This window comes from Pantherophis guttatus, chromosome 2 (assembly GCF_059756535.1).
Source record: "Pantherophis guttatus breed Tessera chromosome 2, ASM5975653v1, whole genome shotgun sequence".
NCBI lineage: Eukaryota > Metazoa > Chordata > Lepidosauria > Squamata > Colubridae > Pantherophis > Pantherophis guttatus.
The window spans coordinates 233,214,507-233,239,289 of record NC_142064.1 but is presented as its reverse complement, the minus strand read 5'-3'; the positions used below and the strand labels follow the sequence as shown (position 1 = coordinate 233,239,289).

At 36.2% G+C, this 24,783-nt stretch overlaps 1 protein-coding gene across 4 annotated transcripts in view; it reads left to right on the top strand.

The window, feature by feature from the left end:
- The window catches only part of LOC117656314 (contactin-4), a 556,506-nt gene that overhangs the window by 383,385 nt on the left and 148,338 nt on the right, over positions 1–24,783 (top strand). For all 4 annotated transcript variants that reach the window (XM_087887915.1, XM_087887914.1, XM_087887913.1 and 1 more), the window contains one exon: positions 13,901–13,996. In XM_087887915.1, the coding sequence (XP_087744041.1) occupies positions 13,901–13,996 (96 nt within the window). The remainder of the gene's footprint in view (positions 1–13,900; positions 13,997–24,783) is intronic.

Here is a 24,783-nt window from a genome sequence, read left to right as displayed (position 1 = left end):
TGGACAGCATGGTCTTTTCAGCTTTGAAACTGAGATGATCACAGCCCCCTAGAGTCGGGAACGACTAGCACATACGTGCGAGGGGAACCTTTACCTTTTTATCTGATACTGAGAACTATTAAAGAGTGGAATTCCAGAACTGTATTCCACCACTGGAAGTTTTCAATAAAAAAAATGGACAACCATTTATCTGAGATGGCATGAAGATGCCTGCCTTTAGCATGGAATTGGATTAGATGACTTCCAAGGCCCATTCCAACCCTATAATTCTATTATTCTTTCTCAGATGCATTCTTTCTCAAATGCATCTCTTGCATTTTATCGACTACATATTTAGCTTGACTTGCTCAGTTACTTTTCTTGATTTCCTTCCCTGCTCCACTATTTTGTACTTTATTAAACATCTTCCTGTATAATTCATATTTTCCAATTTACCTTAAAGAAATCCCACTTTTGCTATGTACCTTCCTTGATAAATAGTCTTGAGAAGTGCCTCTCTCTCAGCTTCAGTCCCCCAGCAGCAATATGGGGATAATAGTATTGACTTACTTTTAAGCCTGCTGTAAGATTACCGAGGTAATGAATGTGAAGTGTTCTTCGCTCTCTTAAGTGCCATTCAAATGTTAATTATTATTATTACACTGTGTCAGCTACTGCTCTGTTTATTTTTCTTTCGTTTCATATTAAGTTTTATAAACTCATTGTATTGCATCTGGTGTATCATTTCATAACACAAACAACAGCAACAAATGCAGTAAATTTCCCCTCTACAAATTCCCACAGCATCAAAAATATGCATCGGTTTGGAACATCCCCCTGCAATAGAAATTCTGGTCATGGGTAGGTGTAGAATTTGTGGAAAGAGAAAAACAATTGGTTTTGAGAAACTAGTAGTCTCTTTCGGGACAGCTCTCATTGCTTACTTTTGCTGTCCTTGTGTTGTGGCCTGCCAGCGGCCTGCGCGGATCGTGGGTGATCCCACCGAAGAGGAGGCTGGTGTGGTGTCGCGCCAGCAGTCTGCGCAGCCGGCGCTCGTGTCGGACAGTGAGGAGGCTGAAGAGGATGTGGTGCCAGAGGCAGAGAATCAGGCCAGGGCCTTCAGAACCTCCAGAGGTTTCTTCAAGTGGAGAGAGCGAAGTGGAGGAGCCTCTCCTCAATGCTCGAGCACGCAGGGCTGCCAAAAGGCAGGAGTGGCTACTCAGGAGGAGGAGGTCTACTCGAGAGTAGGGCTTGAAGATAATTGGCCACTCCCTTAGCCTATTTAAGTCACACGCAGTTAGTGCTTTCTTGCTGGAAACAACTCGTATTTATAATCAGAGTATTTTGGTTTATCATATCTTGCTTTCTGGGCTGGTTGCCAACCTTTGCCGGTCTTGTTTATTCTCGCTACTTAATAAATTTGATAAGTACCGTTGGTGTATGTCAATATTCTCTGAAATCCGGAGATGGGGCAGAACACCTTGATAAGCTGTGTTTTGCCTTCATCTATTTCTGCTTTCTCCAAATGCATTATAGATCTTTCAAAATGTACAATGATCTGTTCAGTCTGAGGTCCACTATTATCTTCTATGGCTTTGATCACACTTCTTCATTCACTTTCTAGTTTGATTAAGAAATATGTTCTTGGTTCGGTTTCTTCCTTGCTTCTTCGTCAATCCTTACAGGTAGTCCTCAATTTACGACCACAATTGAGCCCAAAATTTATGTTGTTAAGTGAGACATTTGTTAAGTGACTTTTGCCCCATTTTATGACATTTCTTGCCATAGTGGTTAAGTGAATCGCTGCAGTTGATAAGTTGTTAAGTGAATCTGGCTTCCCCATTGATTTTGCTTATCAAAAGGTTGCAAAAGGTTGATTACATGACCTTGGGACACAGCAATGGTCATAAGTATTGAACCAGTTGCCAAGCATCTGAATTTTGATCACATGATCATGGGGCTGCTACAAAGGTTATAAGTGTGAAAAATAATCAATTTTTTTCAGTGCCGTTGTAACTTCAAATGGTCACTAAACAAACTTGAAAGTCGAGGACTACTGTACTATGTCTGTTATTAGTAAATTAATACTACTGGTAATGTGATGCTCTATCCCGGGGTGTCAAACTCGTGGCGTCATGGCAATATCATGTGACATATTGGGACTTTTTCCCCCTTCGCTAAACCGGGTGGTGGTGGGACCAGCATGTGACGCATCTGGGCCGCAAGTTTGACACCCCTGCTCTATCCTCTTTTTATACTGATGGTAGTTACTGTTCTGTTTTAGTCTAATCCAATCTTTATTTTATGTATACTTCTATAAACTTATTGTTCTTTGAGTTTTTTCCTTATACTGATAATAGCAGTTCATTAAACTCTATTTTCCGTCCACAAAGATTATTTTTATAGTGCTGATGGTATATAAGTAATATTTGCTTGATATCCCATTGTTTTAATTTTTTACCTGCATTTTTATCTCTTTTCTACATTGACTAATTCAGTAGTGGCAATTTCCTTTTTTGTTTCCTTTTCAGTGTTCATATAGGCTTTGGAGCTATATTTGTTATTATTCTGAATTACTAAGTCAAACACATTTTTAATAAATAGAGTGGGGAAACCCAGAACTACTTAGCAGAATAATAAGATTTGTTTGATCTTTTAATTAGGTACTTTTAAATTTCTTCAGACTTTGCTTGAACAATTATATAGTAACCAATTGTTTATTATAGATTCTCCTCTTCTCCACTTTCTGATATGCCCAGTTTCCACATTTTATTTTGAATTTTACTATCGGTATAATCCTCCTATCATGAATTTGCTTGTTCTTTCCTGTTCATAAGTTCAAAAAGTGAACCTTTGGAGAAGCAGTGACTCTTTATCTGTAGAATCTTTGGTGTTCTCTGGTGTTCTTTACCTGCAGACATTTTGTTGCCAAGTAAGTAACATCTTCAGTGCTAGAAAGGTGCAGGGTTTGCTGTCTGTTTATATGCAATGGCTTGTCTTATTGTTCCTGGAAAGAGTGTTGTTCTTGGTAGTTCCTTGATTAAGTTGTTGTTTACTGTTGTACTGTTACAACAGCTTAATCTGGATATGACCAAGAAGAAAACCACACTTCCATCAACACTGATAAGGCAAGCCACTATATATAAACAGACTATACCAGGGGTGAAATCCAGCAGGTTCTGACGGGTTCTATAGAACTGGTAGCAGAAATTTTGAGCAGTTTGGAGAATCGGTAGCAGAAATTTTGAGTAGTTCGGAGAACCGGCAAATACCACCTCTGGCTGGCCCCAGAGTGGGTGGGAATGGAGATTTTGCAATATCCTTCCCCTGCCACGCCTTCCAAACCATGCCATGCCCACCAAGCCACACCCACAGAACCGGTAGTAAAAAAAAATGGATTTCACCACTGGACTATACATAAATAGAGAACAAACCACTTTCAGCACTGAAGATGTTACCTAGTTGGATAATGAAGCATCTATCAGAAAACAACCAGAGAGCACCAAAGACTCCACTTTTCAATCCTCAGACACAAGTATTTGCTTCTATTGGATTCCATCTTTCATCTTCTAATTAAAGGATTATACTGACATTTGCTTCTTGCTTTTGATTTGCTCTCCCCCCTCCCTTTGTTGTGTGATTCCTGAAATATGGGGCAGCAACAGGCTTTCTCAGTTACAGAATAGAATATAATTCTTTATTTGCCAAGTGTGATTGAACACACAAGGAATTTGTCTTTGGTTATAGCCTCCACTGTATGCAACATTGTCCTCCTTCAAGTTTGAATGGCTCCTCCTCTACAGGTATTTGAAAAGTCCGAGCAACATTGTTCTGGTGAGTGTTTTGTTCTGGTGAGTGTTTGTTCCTTAGCTAAATTAAACAGTGGTTTAATTTAATCTGCCATCGGAAAGGAGATGTAGAAGTATAGCCAGCCGCACAAACAGGCTGAAGAATAGTTTTTATCCGTAGGTTGTCAGACTCTTGAATGAGAAATAACATCATAACTATGTAGTATGATGGACTGCAGGGCCGGTGCAATGTGTAACACGGGGGCAATAGGACTGGGTGTTTTGTTAATATGATTTATTTGGTTAGGGATTTTCTGTCTTCACTTTGAGTTGTATTCTGTTGGGGGGGGTGCACTGAGGGAGCTCAACCAATCTCATTGTACATATGTTGTGCACTAACAATAAAGATTTGAATTGAATTTGAATTGAATTGAATTGAATTGAATTGGATACATTTTTGACTGTTGATGTTCATTTTATGTAGGTGTGTGTGTGTGTGTGTATACATACATACATATACATATACAGTGGTGGGTTGCTCCCGGTTTGGTCCAGTTCTATAGAACCGGTAGTAAAACCAGCGGGAGGCTCTGCCCACCCACCACAACGTCATCATGGTTAATCTGTGCATGCCCAGAAGCCCCATGCCTCAATCTGGTCCCATGCCATGAAGCACTTTAAAAATCAAAAACAGCACCTTGTATTGGACTCAGAAGCAAACTGACAACTAAGACAACTCATGGAACAGAGGTGTAATGTCCATTCCAGTTGCCTACACCACTGCATTTTGTATCAGTTGAATCTTCAAAACGCTCTTCAAGGGCAACTCCAAGTAAAGTGTAAAGTTTTCTCCTGTAGATTTCCTGTCAGAGGTTCCAAAGGCATAATCCAATTCAAGCTTTGGCAACCCTCTTGTTCCAACCAGCCACCAGGGTATGCAGCAGACTAGCAGGAACAATCCCCGGCCCCCTCTGAAGCCCAACAGGTCCACCCAATTGAAAAAAAGGTACAAGATGAGATGGTAAAGATCATCCTGCAGGAGTAAAATGATTCAAATCAAATCATATCATTTATTATTGCAGTCTAAGACCAATATACTATATATACACAATAAATAATTAAATTAAATTAAATTATTAAATTAAATTAAAAAATTAATTAAATTAAATTAAATTAAATTAAATTAAATTATTAAATTAAATTAAATTAAATTAAATTAATTAAATTAAATTAAATTAAATTAAATTAAATTATTAAATTAAATTAAATTAAATTAAATTAAATTAAATAATTAAATTAAATTAAATTAAATTAAATTAAATTAAATTAAATTAAATTAAATTAAATTAAATTAAATTGCAGCAAGGTGGATAGACTCAATTACAATTATGATCACTGCACCATTGGAAGAAGATCCAGGTTAGGGACAGCTAATTATGGAGAAAATCCACCTATGTGGTCACTAAGAATAGATAACAACTTGATGTCATAGAATCAATCTTTCAAACTAGAAGAATACTAGTGCAGATTAGAAGCCTAAGTGCTGAAAGTGAACAATAAAAAGCTATACAAAACAGAAAAACATGAAACTTCTCAAAACAACTGAATACATAAAAATCATGTGCCATAATATAGCTTAAATTAGTGCTAAGTTAAAGGGAGAAAATAGCTAATAAGCACTAAGAGTCATCTAATTAGAAAATAGAAATTAAGAATTATAGGTTAAAATTTAGAATTAAAAGGTTGGGATAAAAATAGCTGTTTCAGATTGCTCTTTTTACAATGTTTATGAGCCCCCACATTTCTCTAAGACAAACAGGGTGGTCATACATGCATATACGTATGTATACCTAACACCATTTCAGACCCTGAATAAATATGTAAGGCTATGAAGTCTGGAACTTTATCAACATCCTGAAGTTGGCACAGCATTAACTACAAGCTACATGAATGTAAATTAGCTATCTAGCTGGGCCAGAATCCATCCTATTTTTTATGATGCACAAAATTTTGCAATGTTCTACATTGTCATTTGAAAGGAATCAAGAAGTATGCAAATAGCAGCCAGGACACTTGTGCAAAAACCTAGTAATGGGATCGCCATGAGTATCTCGGTAAAATGGGAAGTAGAGGAGGACATGTGTTAGAGTTTCAACCTGCCCAGTGGCATATGGACACTATCTCTCTACCAAAGGGAGTTTCTTATATTTGCCTTCAAGAATAACCGAGCCAAAATAAAAGCCCTTCTGTGGCTTGACACAATTGTTATAGACAAGGAAGTGGGGGAGGGAGACCATCTACTGAAGTACTTCCAGGATAAAGTAGTTTGGGAAACTATACAAATCTTTTGATCTGTGTCCATTATGCATTATATAACATTTTGCCTAATCATATCCCGTAAGAGATGCAGTGGCTCAGTGGCTCAGTGGCTGAGCTTGTCGATTGAAAGGTCGGCAGTTCAGCAGTTTGAATCCCTAGTGCCACGTAATAGGATGAGCTCCTGTTACTTGTCCCAGCTTCTGCCAACCTAGCAGTTCAAAAGCACATAAAAGTAAAACATAAAAGCAGTTCAAAAGCACATAAAAAGCAAGTAGAAAAATAGGGACCACCTTTGGTGGGAAGGTAACAACGTTCCATGCGCCTTTGGCATTTAGTCATGCTGGCCACATGAACACGGAGACGTCTTCGGACAGCGCTGGCTCTTTGGCTTTGAAACGGAGATGAGCACTACCCCCTAGAGTCGGGAATGACTAGCACATATGTGTGAGGGGAACCTTTACCTTTACCTTTATCCCATAGTCAGGGCATGTGAAGAGAAAAAAAAATCCAGAGCTAAGATCTTATTCCATGGAAGACTGGCAATTGCCCTGTAAAGTCAGAGGATGCCAAGCTATTAGGGTATACAGGTAAGGGTTTCCCCTATCCAGTAATGTCCAACTCTAGGGGGCAGTGCTCACCTCTGTTTATTAGCTGAGGGAGCCAGCGTTGTTCTGTGATCATGTGGCCAGCATGGAACACTATTGCCTTCCCACCAAAGTAGTACCCATTTATCTGCTGTCATTTCTATGCTTTTGAGCTGCTAGGTAGGCAGGAGCTAGGGCAGATGACGGGAGCTCACCCCATCATACGGTGCTCAGGTTTTGAATCTGGGCTGTCAGCTTTCCAGCTGATAAACTCATAGTTTTTAATGGCTGAACCATCGCACCCCTTTTTAGGGTATAGAGCCAGTAGTGGACAATGGCCATCCAAACTCTGGTTTCCTGTATCAAGACATAGGATACCATAAGAGATCCATTGTTGTGGTTGAAAGGGAGAGAAAAATCTGACCATAGAGGAGCTGGGCTAAAGGCTTGGTTTCAAATACTTGAAGCTCTACTGGGATATGTGTGTGAGAACAAAAAAAGGAGAAATTGAGACTAGAACTTCAGAATAAGAGAGAAGCTCCTCCGTGCAATCTGAGCGAAGTGATCAGTGTGGACCTTTCTGGAAGCAGAGGCAGAGACCAGAAGCTTTAAGGATCTCACAGGTTTGCCTTTTGGTAAATTATACTAATGTTTTGTAATTGGAATTGTCCACCATAGATGAAATTGTGGAAGAGTTTGCAATAGCAATAGCACTTAGATTTATATACCGTTTCACAGTGCTTTACAGCACTCTCTGTAAAGAGCGGTTTACAGAGTCAGCATATTACCCTCAACAATCTGGGTTCTCATTTTACCGACCTCGAAAGGATGGAAAGCTGAGTCAACCTTGAGCCAGTGAGACTCAAACTGCCAAACTGCTGGCAGCCAGCAGAAGTAGCTTGCAGTACTGCATTCTAACCACTGCACCACCACGGCTACTACTATTATTATAAATTACATACTGTTGAATCTCTAAATATTCTAACCATCATCCCAAAGCTTGAGACTGTTACATTAATCAGTAGTTCATAGTTTAGTGTGATGTATGAACCTAGCAAATTAGTATAATTTAAAAATATTTCTAAGATAGACGGATTGTGGAAAGTTGGAAAATGAATATTTTGGCTAATTTTTTCATCTGTAAAATAGGAGAAATAAATTCCTCCCTCACAGCAATATTATAAAGTTGAAAATGACAAAGATAGTAAAATACATTGTAGGTTAAGCATGTATATATTTATAGCAGGAAATGCTAGATTCAGTAGCTTCAGAAGATGATAATTTAAACCAAACACGAAGAACTGTAGACTCCGTTTGTGTTACATAATTACAAATTGTAAAAGAATAAGCTGTCTGCATATGTGAGGTTGTTTACTGAGAAACTGTTGATCCAAAAAGAAAGCACAATTAGGCTCATACAGATATTGTCCTGTCAAAAATCAAATTCAACTGTGTTTTTCTTTCAGCAGTATGATTCCTAATTGCAAAGTTGTAAAAGAACACAATCCTAAACTATCATAAGACAGAAACCAGACTTCAGTGCTCAAGATAGACACATATTTTTCTTCAATCAAAGTAGATAATGTTTCTTGTTTTGTATCAACTCTCAAATAACTATTTTTATCTTAATAATTTCAGGCTATAAAGAGTTTTCTGCTTCTAAAGCTAATTTTTATGTGTTCAGTTGTTCGACCACTTCCAATCTTCATCAGCTGATGGAAGTTGTTTTACAGAACTATTTGGCAGTAACTGTTTCTTAGAGTTCCTGTAAATTCATGCTAGTGTCATCAGTGATGGTACCTAGATATCTTGTCTTCCATGAACTTCTTTTTCAATTACTTTCAATTTTTCCAAATATCAAGTTCTTTTCCAGTAACTATTACCTTGACATTATATATCTAAAATAGATCCATTGTTACTGCTTCCAGTGAGCAATCTGGTTAAATTTAGCAGGTTTTTTTTTTTCTTCTCTCAGTCCAGGATGTTATCAACAGTTTTCTCTAGCATCCTAGTGTATCTTTGACAGCTATTATATTACAGTTGGAAAAATCATGGCTTTGACAATATGTGCTATTGTTGTTGATGTCTCTGGAGTTTAATATGTTGTCTATTGTCATAGCCTTTCTACCAAATATCAACTCTTTCATTTTGTCTGCACATTTTGTTAGGCTTAAGAAAGTCAAGTCTGTTAGTATTTCCCCTTTTTTCTCTATTTGTATTCAGTTGATATAATCTTAGACTTTGTTTTTAATATTGAGCAGTAGATTGGCTTTTGCATTCTTTCCTTTCACTTTCAGGAAGACATTTTAAGTCTTCCTCAGTTCCGACCATGAAACTAGTATTCATACTATAGCTGAGATTGCTAATATTTCTTCCAGCAATTTTAATTCTGATTTATATTTCTTCTAGCTAATTTTTTTTGTATCTCAGGTAAATAAGAAGACAACATGTAAATTTGTGAGGGGGCAGAATGGCTCAAATGTTAAAGATGCTGAACTTATCAGCTGGAAAGCTGATAACTCAGGTTCAAGCACAATGGGGTGAGCTTCTATTACTTGCTCCAGCCCCTGCCAACCTAACAGTTCAAATGCATGCAAATGTGAGTAGATAAATAGATATCACTTCAGTGAGAAGCATTCTATGTGCCTCAGCATATAGTCATGCCAGCCAGTGGTGACATTCAAATTTTTTCCCTACTGGTCCTGTGGGTGTGGCTTGGTGGGGGGTCCTGTGACTGAGTGGGCATGGCCAACTCAATGTCACTCACAGCCACGCCCACTCGCATGACACCCCCCACCAAGCCACGCCCACAGAACCCGGTAGGAAAAAATGTGTGTATGAGCACAAGAAGGGCTCATAGTGAATGCTGTGACAGACAGAATCCGAACCTTTCTCCCTCCATTCACAGCGAAGCTGCTACTCCCTTTATGTTATCCCTCTTGGCCTCCTCACTCCCAGGGGTCGAAGTACCTAAAAGGGACAGGCTCCAACTGCTCCACTGTAAATGGAGGGAGAAAAGGTGATCACACGCAAAGCGCATGCACAAAGAGTGGTCATGCCGGTGGTCATGCCGGTTGGAACCCACCACCTGAACACTACTCCCGAGAGTCGGACATGACCGGACAGGGGAAACCATTTTCTTTTATGTAAACTTGCTACACTTCTTTTCCAATGCTGAACTATTTAGCTCCATATTCTACAGTGAGTGTTGTGTCTTGCTAATCATGCAAATTCTTCAATGGCCCACATTTTAAGGAACTGTTCATAATTTACTGTAATTTACATAGACAGAGGCCTTTGTCTAATCAGTAAAATATTTTTTTGATTTTTTGTGGCACAACTCTTAAGTCTTTTTCTTCATTTATTAAAGAATTGTCCATATTCTACTTCTCTATATCATTGCAATATACAGTTGGATCACAATAACACTGTTGGTTTGCCTTGAATTCAAATTGAGATTATTTTATTGTGAGTTGGTTTGGGCTCAGTTGGGTTGGGTTAGGTCTGATCTGATCAACTTGGACTTGGCTTGGCTTGTTTTTATCCCAGCACCAACTTTAACACTGTTAGTTATACATTTCATTTCATTTCATTTCATTTCATTTTATTATTTTATTTTATTATTTTATTTTATTTTAATATTTTATTTTATTTTATTTTGTCTTGACATTTATATTCTGATAATATTGCTTGGTTCATGATGATTGATGGATGGATGGATAGATGGATAGATGGATAGATGGATAGATAAGACCAACTACAGGGAAAAATGAGAATCAAACTTTCCTTTTTGTTCCTTATTATTGGGTAATATTCTAATAGTTATGACTAGATAATAGAACCATATACCTATAGAAAAATGGACCATGTTTGTTTCAAATGCTGTTTTCTAAGAACCAAATTAAAAGTATTTAAAATAAAGCCACAGTATTAAATATCCAAAATATTTTATTATATGTTCTAATGTTATAAAGAAGAGAAAGCAGTCAGCAGAACTAAAGGTAGGTCAACTCTATCTACCTACCCTCTTCTGGGACATTGTCAGAAGGGGGAAAAGCCTCCTCTTTCCTTATAAAACTCTTTAAATAAATAGGAGATTGCCTCAGAGGAAAACTGAAGCTTGGGAGTTGGAGATATTTTCATTGAGCATTTGGCAGGTAAAAGATTAATCAGTTTGTACTCCCATCCACCCACCTTCTTTCTGCAAAAGAAAACAAGATGCAACTACAGCCTTCATATTAGCATAACTTAGAGACCCTATTTTCAGATCACATTAATATCCATGTATGTGATTAATTATAAGCAAAGAACCATTATGAATTCTAAAAAAGCAAAATCATTCTAGTTCAGAGGGGGAAAGTACATGGTGTGATGGTGTGGGTTTTTGATATTATTATGAGGGCAGCTGTATTACTTTCTTTTTAATAAGAAAAAAAATAGAAAGGGGTTAAAATCAAACTGTAATTTTTCACTTTTGTAACTATATAATTGCTTTCCAGCTGCTCAGTATATTTATCTCTTGTGTACTTTCTGGGTTTTCTGCTAGGCTGAACAACAATTTTAAGATCAGCAAACAATAGCTTGGATGCTCTGTTTTGTTTTGTTTTGTTTTTCCTTTTTAAAGTGTAAATGTAAAAGCAACTGATTGTATATGATAGTTGCCTGAGTTGCAGAAGCTCTTACTTTGAATTTCCTTGGCAGCTCAAGTTACTGATCAATGGTCTGGTGAGCCATCAATGGTCTGGTAATCTTAGCAATTCATAACCATAAGTTTAATGTTCAACGCAAAGGAGAAGAAATATCTTCAGATACCTAATGTTGAGGGAGGGGAGTGGTGGACGTTGTTGAAGAATATTAAATTTACCATCTTGCGTGTTATTAAAGGTGGGAAAGATACACGTAGTATATAACATGGATTCTAGCTACATCAACTCATCAAACTTGCAATGGATCAAAAATATGAACACATAACTTTTTTGTTGTGGCTGTGAATTCTTGGGGCCATTTTGTGATGATAAAGCACAAGGGAACTCAAATTTCAACCTTTTCTTTTATATGAAGTTAACTTGACTGTTCACTTTCAGGCTTTTTAAGGTTCTGCTGTATACAGGCAACCATTTCCATAAGTCTATTAACCATCACAGAAAGATAATTTTCTATGAGTTCCACTTTCAAATGATAGACAAATAACAGAAACATTCAACATTGGACATTGGTGGCAGAAATAGCTAATAACACCTAAGTAGATTCAGTTGCTATTTACTATTATTATATTTAATGAGAAGCTTGAGCAGAGCTTTGTTTGATTTCTAAGGTATCCTTATGTTTTCGATGTGTTGGAGATATTCTTTTGGGGAAGGAAGTTGAAAAGTCCATCAGTAGAAATTGCCAAACTGCCAGTTATTATCATTGAATTGGCTTCTGAGTTGGGTTATGAGCCAATTCAGATTTGTATGCACTTTGCATTTTACAGTTATGAAATCACTGTTCTATACTAATCAGAGATCATCTGGAACTTCATAGAATAGAAGAGGTCACTAAAGATTGACAATGATACAGAGAATAACTTCGGTTAGAAATTGCTAAAGAAAATATATAGTTAGGAAAGGAAAAAAAGACATGGGATATGCTTTCAAACACTTGTGCAATTTTATGCAGAAGACATTCCTTATCTGCTGCTGAACAAAATGATTCTAAATTTGTTTATTTACTCTAATCCTAAATTAATTTATATATGATTTATATAGCTACCCATCTAAGACAAGTGACTCTATGTGGCTTACAAAGATTAAAATACAGAAAAGCCATCATACATAACACCCTGGTGCCTAAGAATAAATATTAAATCCACTCTCAAACATCTCCAAATTAATAAAACAGTGTAAATTTGAATTGAGCATTCATGAAACTTCTGATTAGCAATATCCAGATCATCACTATGCAATTAGACAAGAACCATAATGCAATTTTACACAATATTGAGATAATATTTATTATTATTATTAGTTGCATAATCAGCCAGATGTTTAGACTGGATTTGGCATTTCTATCTATCAAGTCCTTCCCAAACACCTGGAATATGCAGATGTTGTTGCTTATGGGTGTTAAAAGTATTGTTGCAGGATGTAAATTGTTCCAAGTAAAGCTGCCTTTTGCAACTGATGGTGATTTTGTCAGTACTGGTGGTATTTATTATTATGGTTGGTCTCACAGTCAGCCAGATGTTTAGATTGGATTTGGCATTTTGATCCATCTATTGAGTCCTTCCCAAGGACCTGAGATAGACAGGGAATATTATTATTATGATTGGTCCTCCAGGTAATCAGATGTTTAGACAGAATTTTGAATTTTTATCCACCTGTTTTTACATCCACAAAAATATGACATCACAGCTGCCAATTCTTTAGCTGGTGTTGGCCTTCATACCCATCAAGTTCTTCCCAAGAACCTCGGATTTCATAATTTTTAAGCATAATATATGTGCATATTCAAGCACTGTGGCTTTTTCAATTGACAGGTGGAAATTTTGTCAATGCACAGATTTTCTAAGTACTGTCCAAGATTTTTGGTATGGCACCCAGTGTGCAAATATTATTATCCACTAGCTTTTGGAATTCCAGGTCATCTATTGACAAAGGTCTACAGGATTCAGGACAGCTGGTTGAGCAACCAAAACCAGCAGATGTAGGACCACTGGAAGAAAAGATGCTTTACCTGTTGCAAATATTCAACCATTGGAAAAAAAAGAAAAGAAATAATGATCTGTTATTACAAATCAAACCCAATGAGAAGAGGATATCTGAAATTAATTTTGTGTAGCATACTGTGATCTAGAAAAGAATAGAAAAATTTAGAAATTTTTAAAACCATTTTTAATAGTGCATTGGGAATATGGTAATTCTGAATTTCCTGAAGGAATGAAACATGATGTCTTCAAGACCCCATCAAAATATATGTTTACAAAATACTTTTTGTATTTTAAAACTTGGTGATCAAATGAGGCAGAACAGATAACTGTTTGCCACAGAAGCCAGTTGAAATAAAACAAAGACTATTCCTTCCAAACTGATCAGAGAGAGGACTCTGGATTAGAGGACACCTTTCTGGAAAGAAGATCTACTCCCACATTGTGCATAGATGTAATTCAGTGTAGACAATATTCTGCCTTTCTTACTTTGAAACTGATTGTAATAACGTGTAATCATATATTTATTTGTCTCTTCCTAACAGATCTTGAAAATTTCAAAACCAGGACGAGGAGTACAGTTTCAGTCAGACAAGGACAGGGAATGGTGTTGCTTTGTGGACCTCCACCACATTCCGGAGGTGAGAAACCAAATTGTTTTGGATCTAAACTGTTCAAGCTTTTCAAAAGCAAAGCGTGTAAATCCATATAGTAATTCTGTGTATTAATCACGTTGCAGTTAAGGCTTATTTAAAGGAATAAGCTTTACTTATCTGTAAATCATGTCCTCATATTGACGTTGGTTCAGTAGAATAACGTTGAAAAGGTTTAGATTCAAATGTTGGCAGATCTCAGCAGGCATCTTAACTTGTATGAAACAGATGGTTAGTTCAATAATATGCATTATTTGTACGAGCGTAGTGTTTTATATGAATGTAAACATTGTGTTTTATTATATTAGATGAATCTAGCTCTTAAATCATGATAAATGTACTATTCTTAGGCATACAAATCTTTAATTTTATTAGGTGATGCTCAGTAATAATATCAATTCACATTTCTAGCATTTTGACCATTGCTATTTATTTGGCCAAATGTAAATAGACACAGAAGGAATTTGTCTACAGTTCAGAAGCTTTCAGTGTACATGCAAAGCAAGAGAAAAATGAAAATCATAATAATAATAACACCAATAAGAAGAGGGAGAAAAAGATAATAAGGATAAATAATAGTGTTACAGTCATACTACATAGGTAAATAGATTGTGAGAATTAGGTATTCAGCAGAGTGAAAAACTGATCCTGTTTCTAGTTTTTTTGGCCTGTAATTTTCTATATAAAGAAATCATATCTTATCCCAATAGCTTTAGTACATAAAAGTATATACAATGGTGAATACAAGTTATAACTTAATATTATTTAATGTTTCTTTGAATCTTAAATACAGCTTCATTAATATTTTTTTTTTAAAAAAATAATCTTAATCTATTCAGCATGAACTGATAATCATGCATTGTGTAAAAGGGTTCATTGTCCTCTGTGGAGACAGGATACATACCAAACCTTGCTTTTTAACTGGGGCCAGAATCAGTGATAAAGTTGTTTCAAGAACACACTTCAGAAGAATTAGAAGCAGTTTTTAAAAAGAGTTGGCATAGGAATAGATGGCAAAAAGAACAGGATAAAATGAGCAGTAATTTTCTACAAAGAATATTTTGTTCTAATATGAGTCCTATTTTTGTAAAGGATTCTCAAAACTATGTTGTTAAAATAGCTTTTTAAGGTCTGTGTTAATAATATATGGCTCTCTACTGGAAATATTGCCTCCACATTCTTGGGAAAGCCTTAACAATGATCACAAGGGGATAGTTTTAAGTTGTTCAGTGTGGAGAGTTCTATTTGGCATGTATGAGTGTAGTATTATCAGCAAATCTATATTTAAGAATGACTTACAGTTCAAGAGTACTCTCAGTAGTATCTTTAGAGCTGGTAGGTACATGGTGGACATATCTAGACTTAGTTATATAGTCAGATTCTGCATATTTAAATAAAAGTGAAGGGCATAAAGCATTCTCTGTTGTGTATGATTGTGCTTTGTACGTTACAAAACAGTGGACAAACTCTGAAGTACAAAAGGGAGGAAATATCAATATTTTTTTTTATATTTAAGGAAAAATGTGTTGAATAGTGTTGGTAAAGGACATGGTAGAAGTCACATCCTTTGTTTACCAAAAAGATTTTCAGATAAGTACCAAGGTTTCATCAAAAGGCATCCTCTGTCATGCAGTCAATTGTATACATATTTAAAGATATATTTGTATATTCTTATTATCATGGAAAACCCAGCTATAGCATCTGTACTATACATTAGTCATTACACTGCTTCTAAGGATACTCTGATAGCTTCTTTGCTAATCATATAAAAAGTACAAGGTAAAATGAGGTCTCTAAAATGGACATCCTGAGAGAGCTGTATATAGTTTTGTTATTAACTTACTAGCAAGTAGTCAGCATTTGGTTTCTAAAATTGAGCAAGCAAGTATATATTTTATATGAACTTCCTGTTTCTGTAACAGGTAAATATATTGGTGATTCTGCAATTTTCTCTCTTAAATATGGTCTATGCTGCAAACTGACTTTGAATCACCTGGAATGGCAGAAACTTTTCTTTTGGCCATTGTTATGAGAAATTCTATATAAGTGTGTATAAGCTTAAAAATCAGTTAAGTTGACAAATTTTGTGTAGAGCCAGGTTCCAGTATTTTGGTTCCAATCAACAATATGATATACTGTATATTCATAGATCATTGCCATTCTGCTATTATTTATTATTACAGTATATTATTTATTGCACATTACTTTTTGTCTTAAAAACAAATTACAGTTAAGTAAAATGATTTCAAGAACTTGAAAAAACAAAAACAAAATGCAGGGAGGGAGGGAGGATTTCTGATGCTCCCTGTCAGCTTTGCACAAGAAAATTCAATGGAGAAGCCAGCAGGAAATCGGAAGTTACTCCTGCTCCAACTCCTTTTTTTGCACATCTATTTCCCATTTTAGGTAAGGAAGTATCTCTGAAACAATGACCCAATGAATCATGGGTTCTCTATTATACCATTGTAATAATGCTTTTCTGAAATTAGTGCCTCCTAAGGTCTTCGATGAACAATATTTTTTAAATCAGTATTGAAGGGTATTAATATTGATTATATCTTTTAACATAACAGTTAAAAGTATTTGACACAGAGACAGAAACTACATATCTAGGTTAATAGAGAATTGCATTCCCTAATCAAATAATTTAAACATTTTTTCTGTCAAGACTTACTGTATAACTTACCAGATCTACCTTAATCATACAAAAAATAATAATTTTATATTTTCAAGAGTCATGGTAGCTAATCTCAAATAACGTTCCTAACTTTGTGAACTTAATAAATATTTTTGTGTCATTGCCAAATGCTATTTTGGAAGATTAGAGCTATTTTGATTTAATAATATTTTCTTCCAAATATGACTGTGATTTCTTTGTTGCAGAGGTAATTTAGAAGATTAGATAGATAGATAGATAGATAGATAGATAGATAGATAGACAGACAGACAGACAGACAGACAGACAGACAGACAGACGATAAAGAGAGATAGAGAGATAAAATTTATATACATAATATGCATGATTAATATAAATTATTATTCTAATGGGGAAAGATTTTCGTCTACATTCATAGAAATGTCATTGTGCTGCAACTATAAACATCATTGAAAAGTGGAAGAAAACGGATTTCTGCACTAGTGGAAGGAAGCTAAGAATTTTTGGTTCTTGTGGTTTTCTTGTGGTAGCAAAATGACTTTCTATTTTTGAAGTGAAAAGCTGTGCAGTGTAAATTGAGATTGTGCCTGGTCTGTTGTTGTTACTGCTGTTTAAGTGTTGCAAGAAGAAATATTAAGTGCAAATTTATTCCAACTGATAAATCAGTAACACCAGCACAATGTGCCTGATTTTTTTCCCTGACATGGCTTGGCAGTTGTGAAATAAGTATCAATCTTTCCAGAAAGAAAAACCACCAAATTACACATTTAACTATCTCCTCATTGCATGGACATATTCTGATCATATTCTCTTGCATCTAACTCTGGCACAAACATGATATGCTGCTGATATCTTTTTGTTCTGCCTTCTCTATAATGTTGCCCTACTGGTAGAAGAAAAAGTAATAAAATAACAAGAAGTACCATTTGCCTGCAAGCAAGAACTGGTGGGACTACAAAATGGACAAAGTAATAGAAAATGAAGAAGTTAATGTTCTCTAGGACATTAGTACTGTATTCAAACAGACAGGCACCTGCTATATAACACCCCAGATGTAACAATTCTTGATAAGGACAAAAAAGTGTGATGTGGATTATCTGGAGACAACAGAATAGAAGTGAAAGAACTGAAAAAGATCCCAAAATGGAAAGATCTGCAAATAGAAGTAGAATGACTGTGGCAAAACAAAGAAAAATACTACCAATAGTAATAGGTACCTTGGATGCAAAACACCTAGAGCATTACCTACCTGAATATCATCAGCATTGACAAAATTAACACCAGTCAATTGCAAAAGGCAGCTTTACTTGGAATAACTTACATCCTGTGTCAATACCTTTAACATCATCAAACAACTTTGCCTTGGGAAGGACTGGCAATAGCACTTAGATTTATATGCTACTTCACAGTGCTTTATAGCACTGTCTGGGTGGTTTACAATGTCAACATATTGCCCCCAACAATCTAGATCCTCATTTTACTGACCTTGGAAGGATGGAAGGCTGAGTGAACCTTGAGCCAGTCAGGATTGAACTCCAGTGGGCAGAATTAGACTGCAGTACTGCATTCTAACCAGTGTGCCACCTGAGCTCTAGATAGGTGGATAAAAAAAAAGTCAGATCCAGTCTAAACATCTGGCTGACCATAATAAAATATAAAATAATAACATAAGATTCCAGGTAGGGTACAGAATTAAAATTATCATATGTAGAAAGAGTACCATTTTGAGGAGATCTAATTAATTAAATGCTGCAACCACATTGTTTATAAAATCCTTATTTTCTTTGAGATTGTGAGTTTATTTCAGAAAAGTGAAAGCCTTCTCTGTAAATAGATAAAAATTGCTTGACTTAGCAAAAATCAGATGGTTTTAAAATGGGGGGGAAAAGTAGAGCCTGTATTCAATGAGATGTGTGAAATGTTATATCAGTGGATGTGTTCCAACTCTCTGCTTTACTGGATAAGAGATAACGTAGGTAAACAGCATGCAGATAAATGGTCCTGATCTGTTCCAGAGAATGTCATGGGAAAAAGCATTATGCTGCTATAAGGACAGAAGAGAATTCATCTCTGTTAAGGTATGTTAGAATATAGTGCTTACAATATACCCCCCAATAAGAAATGAGCAGAAAATCCAACAGAAGCTGAAAGAGTCCTGATTTTTCATATTTAATACTGAAATACCAATAAAGTAGCAGAAACAATTGCTTAATTTTGTCAGTGCGATGTTTAGCTCTTGTAATACATTCTAGGGTTCTTACTCTTTGTTCCTCACCTCATTTTTAGATTCTTTCCCTCATATGCGAACCTAAATATGTTTTAGATTTGCATTCTGGGTGAAGGTAGGTGTCATGCCCCCCGTCAGAGCCTGAATCTGCAGAGGAAGACGAGCTGGAATCTGAGCTGACAGAGATTGAAGGGGCAGCTTTGTTGGCTTCGGAGCAAAATGGGGAAGGGCAGGGCCAGTCAGGCCAGGGTCTTTCCGGATTAGAACAGTTTGTAGGGAGGAACTGGGGCAGGATGAATATGAAAGACAGAGCTCAGGCAATGAGCAAGGACCCTCCTGATTTAAGAGCACGGAGAGTGGAGAGAAGGCGAGAACAGCGCAGACTGAGCAGGCTACTCGGAAGAAGAGTGCCCCGCCCATCTTCCCAAGGCACACTGGGGAATAAGACTCTGTGGGCAGGGGCATTTTTTGGGAACAAATGCTTAGTTCCTGAAGTGTTAAGTGCTGACCTTTGAACTTTCCAAGAGTCCTTGCATTCTTCCTGGCTTTCTGGACTAATTAACTGAATCCTTTGCTTCCTGAACTCCTTGATTTGCCCTGCTGGATTTATTGTTGTGCAGCTTTGGTGTAGACAGCACTGGGCTGGACTATTTGCAGCCAGAGGCTGCTTGAGGTGTGTGTGGGGGTTTGTCATTATTTTGCTCTGGGACTTGCCAGAAATGTGGAAGTGTTTGGGGAAATTTAGAGCAATAAAGGGGTGGTTTGAACTGCCAGCTGCCTGTGTTATTTCTGTGCCATGCCCTGGATCATCACATTAGGATTTTATTAATATTTTGTAAAACTGGAATCAAATGCCACCCACTAAAATACTTAACTATACCGGCATGATAATATAAAAATGTATATTTATATATTGAGTTGTTTTTGTTTAATGTTGTGTAAGGGTTTTTGTTTTTGCATTGTTTGATCTTGTTGTAGTTGTAGCTGATGTTGTATTGTTGTTACAATACTTTTCTCTGGAGCAATTATTACTACCCTTAGAACCCATAACATAGTATCCAAAACTATTTGAAGTAGTGTTAGTAATTTAAAAAGGATTTCTATTAATCAGGATCTGTATTAAAAGTCTAAGAACAACTTCTAGAGTTGTTTCGTAGAGTTTCTTCTAAAAGGAGCTAGAATTTCCTCACAGAAGTTTGTGAAATAGCAAAAGACATAAAAATAAGCTAAACAGTGGTCCCCAAATGTTACTACAGGATGCTCTCAGATTATGACAGCAATTGGAATGAAATTTCCTTAGATAGTTGTAAAGTGTAACATCACATGACTTTGATGGATTTATTCATTTATTAAATTTATATGCTGCCAGTCTCATTAACCAAAGCAATTCTGGATGGTTTACCATACACATACATTTACAACCCCATCCAAGCCAGAGATCACCCAAAAGCACAACTAATATTTTTTCCATCCCATACTGGGGCAGAATCCTGGCTGAAAAAAGTCCAGAGAATCCAATATGTGAGGCTAGATACTGGGTGAAAATTGTCCTGTATGGTGGGGTCCAGCCATGGCTTCTTGAGATGGGGTTGAACCAAATCCTCTTTAAGAGATAAACAACCCTCTCTCTCTCAAAAAAAAAAAAAAAAGAAGAAAGAAAAAAAAAGAATTAACCACTTGTAGAACCAATTCACACTACACCCCCTGGGCCACATTTACCAGTCAAATGGAACATTGGTTTATAAGCGGATAGCTGAGCTGACAATCCTTTAGACCCTGTTGATTTCTTCAGGTACAATAGATTCAGGGAATAGTGGCATTATACCACCCTTACTATCAATAGGTAGGCCTTAATAGCGGATGTAAATCATGTTTGTCATGTTTGTCAGTTGAGCAGCTGCAGTGCTCTAAATATATCTTCTTTTATTTCATGTCTCTCAAATCCTCCAGAAATCACAGGGAGTGGTGGGATCCCTGAGAAGGGATAGGTTGCATGAGGGTGATCTGATGCAGCACCTCAGCCATTACCAAACACACCCTAAAACACTAGAGATAGAAGATTGTTCATCTGAAATATAAAAGATACAACCAGAGGTGTCTTGCATTGTTGCTTTAGACTGGAAAAGCTTTTTTTTTTTGGTGGGGGGGGGAGGAATGGCCAGGGCTGGGAGTAGACTTTCTGTTGAAGGTCTGACTGAATTGAGATCCTTTTGTTTCAGCTTTATATTCCACAAAGGATAAGTGTGTGACTGCCATATTGCTGTGCAGGCACTTGCCATAATAATGTATGTATACCCTTAGTTTCTGAATACATTTGCTCAAAGGTATACTAGAAGTGTAAATGGAAGAGCAATTAATCAATTTTCTAATTTCTGGACCCTAGATTGCATACTATTAACCTTGTGGTAGAATGCGCCTTGCACATTATAGTAACATGGGCTTTTCTGTCTTATGGCTCTGGAACAGTGGCATTGTTTGATTATCGAGGATCACAATTTAATTTGACTGCCTTTGCTTCATTCAGCATCTTCATAATAGCTTGAGAGTTGCTACATTTGATTTCTACAGCTAGGATGATTAAGCTATTTCACTGGCATTCTTTCTTCCCTGTTCCTTTGCTAATAAGCCCCAAATGTATATGCAGGTGGATAAAGATTAGGGTGTACTCTCCAGAGCTTGTATATACTCTCCAGACCTTGTCTTCTCAACTGTTACCTCTTAATCACCCGACTTGACTTCTCACATTGTCAAATGATCTCCTTCTGAATGTTTAGTCTGGTTGCTGCTCTGTCTTCAAGACATCTGTCACTATGTCTGTCCTTAGGGATTTGCACAAAAGTCTGAAACTCTTGACACATGAGCATTAACTACCTAAAGACTTTCTCCATTAATAACTGTCTAAAACTTTGAAAACTTCCAAATTTTCCAGCAGACATCTACTACTTTACCTTCAGATGCCAGGTGGGCTCCCAGTTGATAGACAGCTAGAGAAAAGACATCTGGCATTTGTAACTCACACAGCATTCATGCAAACAAAATTTTAATAATAACACCATTCTGCAGAGTCCCTGGGAACAATGAAATTACATAGAAGATGTCATTAATTATGTGGCTTTCTTGATAGAGACTTTGTGGTATGCAAATGAAATATTAAATTAGGCCCTTGAGCCACTTGAGCGATGTATACTTGGGCTTATAAATGTTATTCTTCAAATTTTCTTAACAACCTACAGAAATAACATTTCAAGTAAGTGGATCAGTTTGAGCACTCTGTCACATTAGTAACACCTAATATACCACCAGGCTATGTTCCTTTACAATGATAGGAATATATTGTCACTACATTATAGATAGTGCTCGATTAACAACCATTTCTTTAACAATCATTTAAAGTTACAACAGCACTGAAAACAAGTGACTTATGACCAATCCTCCCATGTACAACTGTCAAAGCATCCCCACAGTCACATGATCAAAATTTGGCATGTATTTACAAAAGTTGCAGCATCCTGGAGGAGCCGAGGTGGCGCAGTGGTTAGAATGCAGTACTGCAGGCTACTTCTGCTGACTGCTAGCTGCCTGCAATTTGGCAGTTCGAATCTGTTAAGGTGGATTCAGCCTTGTATCCTTCCAAGATACAAGGACCCAGATTGTTGAGGGCAATAAAACCGCTTAGAGAGGGCTGTAAAAGCACTGTAAAGCAGTATACAAGTCTAAGTTCTATTGCTATTGCTATCCTGGGGTCATATTATCACCATTTGCAATCTTCCAAGGCAACGTCCAACATGCAAAGTCAGTGGGGGAAGTCAGATTTCCTTAACAACCATGGCAAAAAAAAATGTCATAAAATTGGGCACAGCTCAGTAACCCTCTTGCTTAGCAATGGAAATGTTTGTTCCAATTGTGGTCATAAGTTGAGGACCACCTATCATTTGCATTCCAAGCAGATTTACAGTAAATTGTAAGGAGAAAGAAAGAGGCTGTGGCTATGCAGATGTAGCTCTGTCAATTGATGTTAATTGTGATTTTAATATTGTGCAATCTGGAGACTTACTTTCAGATAATTGTTTAGCAACATCTAGCTGAAAGGTTGGATGTTACATCTGATGTTGCCTTTTCATTCATGAAAATTGTTTGATCCGGTAGAAGTCTCCATAAATAGAATGGAGAGAAAGGCATTATTCACATCTTCCTGCTACATTGGGTTATGCCATTTCCTATATTAATCTAGAATATATTTGGAGGACAGGTGCTGATGGAATGGGAAATCATCTAAAATTGCTTTTTTTGCTACTGTTCATAGAAATAGCTATTGGATAAAATATCCGGCAAATAAAAAGAGACATTTTTATACAATTCTGTATATCCTATGTTTTTATACTATGAAAGTATATAATGTGTAAGAATACTTGTATTGACTACTCTCGCATTACTGGATATAACTTCAAAAATATATATTTGTGTGTTTATTCCACTGATTTATTATTAACTAAAGGGCTTCAATTTTCAGTTGCTTATAGGAGTTGTATTTGCTGAAAGATCAATGTGTCTTAACTTAAATTCAATTTCAGTAAGTATTGTCCCTATTTCTTAAGATTTTCATATATTTTCTATATAACACTTTGCATCCAGATTCAAGTACACATTATCACTTTGCTATATTGTTGATTTATAGAAATTGTTTGAATAATATTTCTATAAAGTTTAGTTATACTGACTCATGCAGTAATACCAAGGAACAATAAAAGAACTTATTTGCATTGTCTTAAAGGCCCATCTTAATTCAATAACATTTCATTAAAAATAAATGCACAACATAGGAAAGTTCACAAATATTGTTTCTTTTTTCTAAACCAAAAATTGATCTAATCTCTTCTAGGTAAAATAAAAGGCTGATCAGAGGTAGTAAAAGCATGGTATTAATGGATTAGCTGGGTCACATTGAAAAATGTTTCCAAACAAACAAAGTGTTCTTTAGCTTTATTGGAGCAAATATCACAGCAGGCTTTTAGCCTAGCTTGACATGAGATTTAAACAGAAAACAACTGAGAAGTTAAATCTCCCCTCATTCTTAGTATGATATGGATATTATACTAAGCAAGTGCATTAAAATGTCATTAACTAAAGTTCAAGTTATATACTGGGGATCATAGAGATATTTCAAAGATGAAAATACATTGCCTTTATGATATGCGTTCATGCCTGGAAGCTGGGAACAGGTAATGAGCAGTAATGTCTGGTCAACATAATGTTTTATTCTGTGATTTCATATCTGTGTCACTTTTTTTTTTCCTGCTGACAAGATGAGCCACTAAGATGTGTTATCTCAACTTTGCAGCTTGTGTTGAGTCATTTTTTAAAAAAATAAAAAATAAATCTGTCAGTATTGCTCCATGGACAGCATTAACCTGTGATGTTTTGTTTTTAAATGGGGAACTTCTCACTTATCTTCGGGCATAATGACTGATATTAAATAGATGACACAATGTGTTACTTTTATTATTTCATAAATATTTGTAGAAATTTTGAAGAGATTATTCACTTATGATATTTTTATTTGCTGAGCATTTCTATACTGTCTCTTGAACCAAACAGGAAAAAAAAATAGATATATTAAAGGAAATGTTATTTTTAAATGTGTTTTGTAATATATCAGTTATTTACTGAAATATATTGTAGATGGTTTTGATTAAACATTGGTGATTGATATATCAATTTGACTAACATCATTCCGCATATATAAAGAGATTTAAATGTTCTAAAGCAGCCAGTTCCATTTCTCTGTTTTGTTTTTGCTCTATTCTTTCAAATGAAGTAGACGTAGAAAACCAGTCGTAACACTTGATCTGTCAGAGTTGACCTTGGAAAGCTAGGATTAAACCTAGCTGGCAT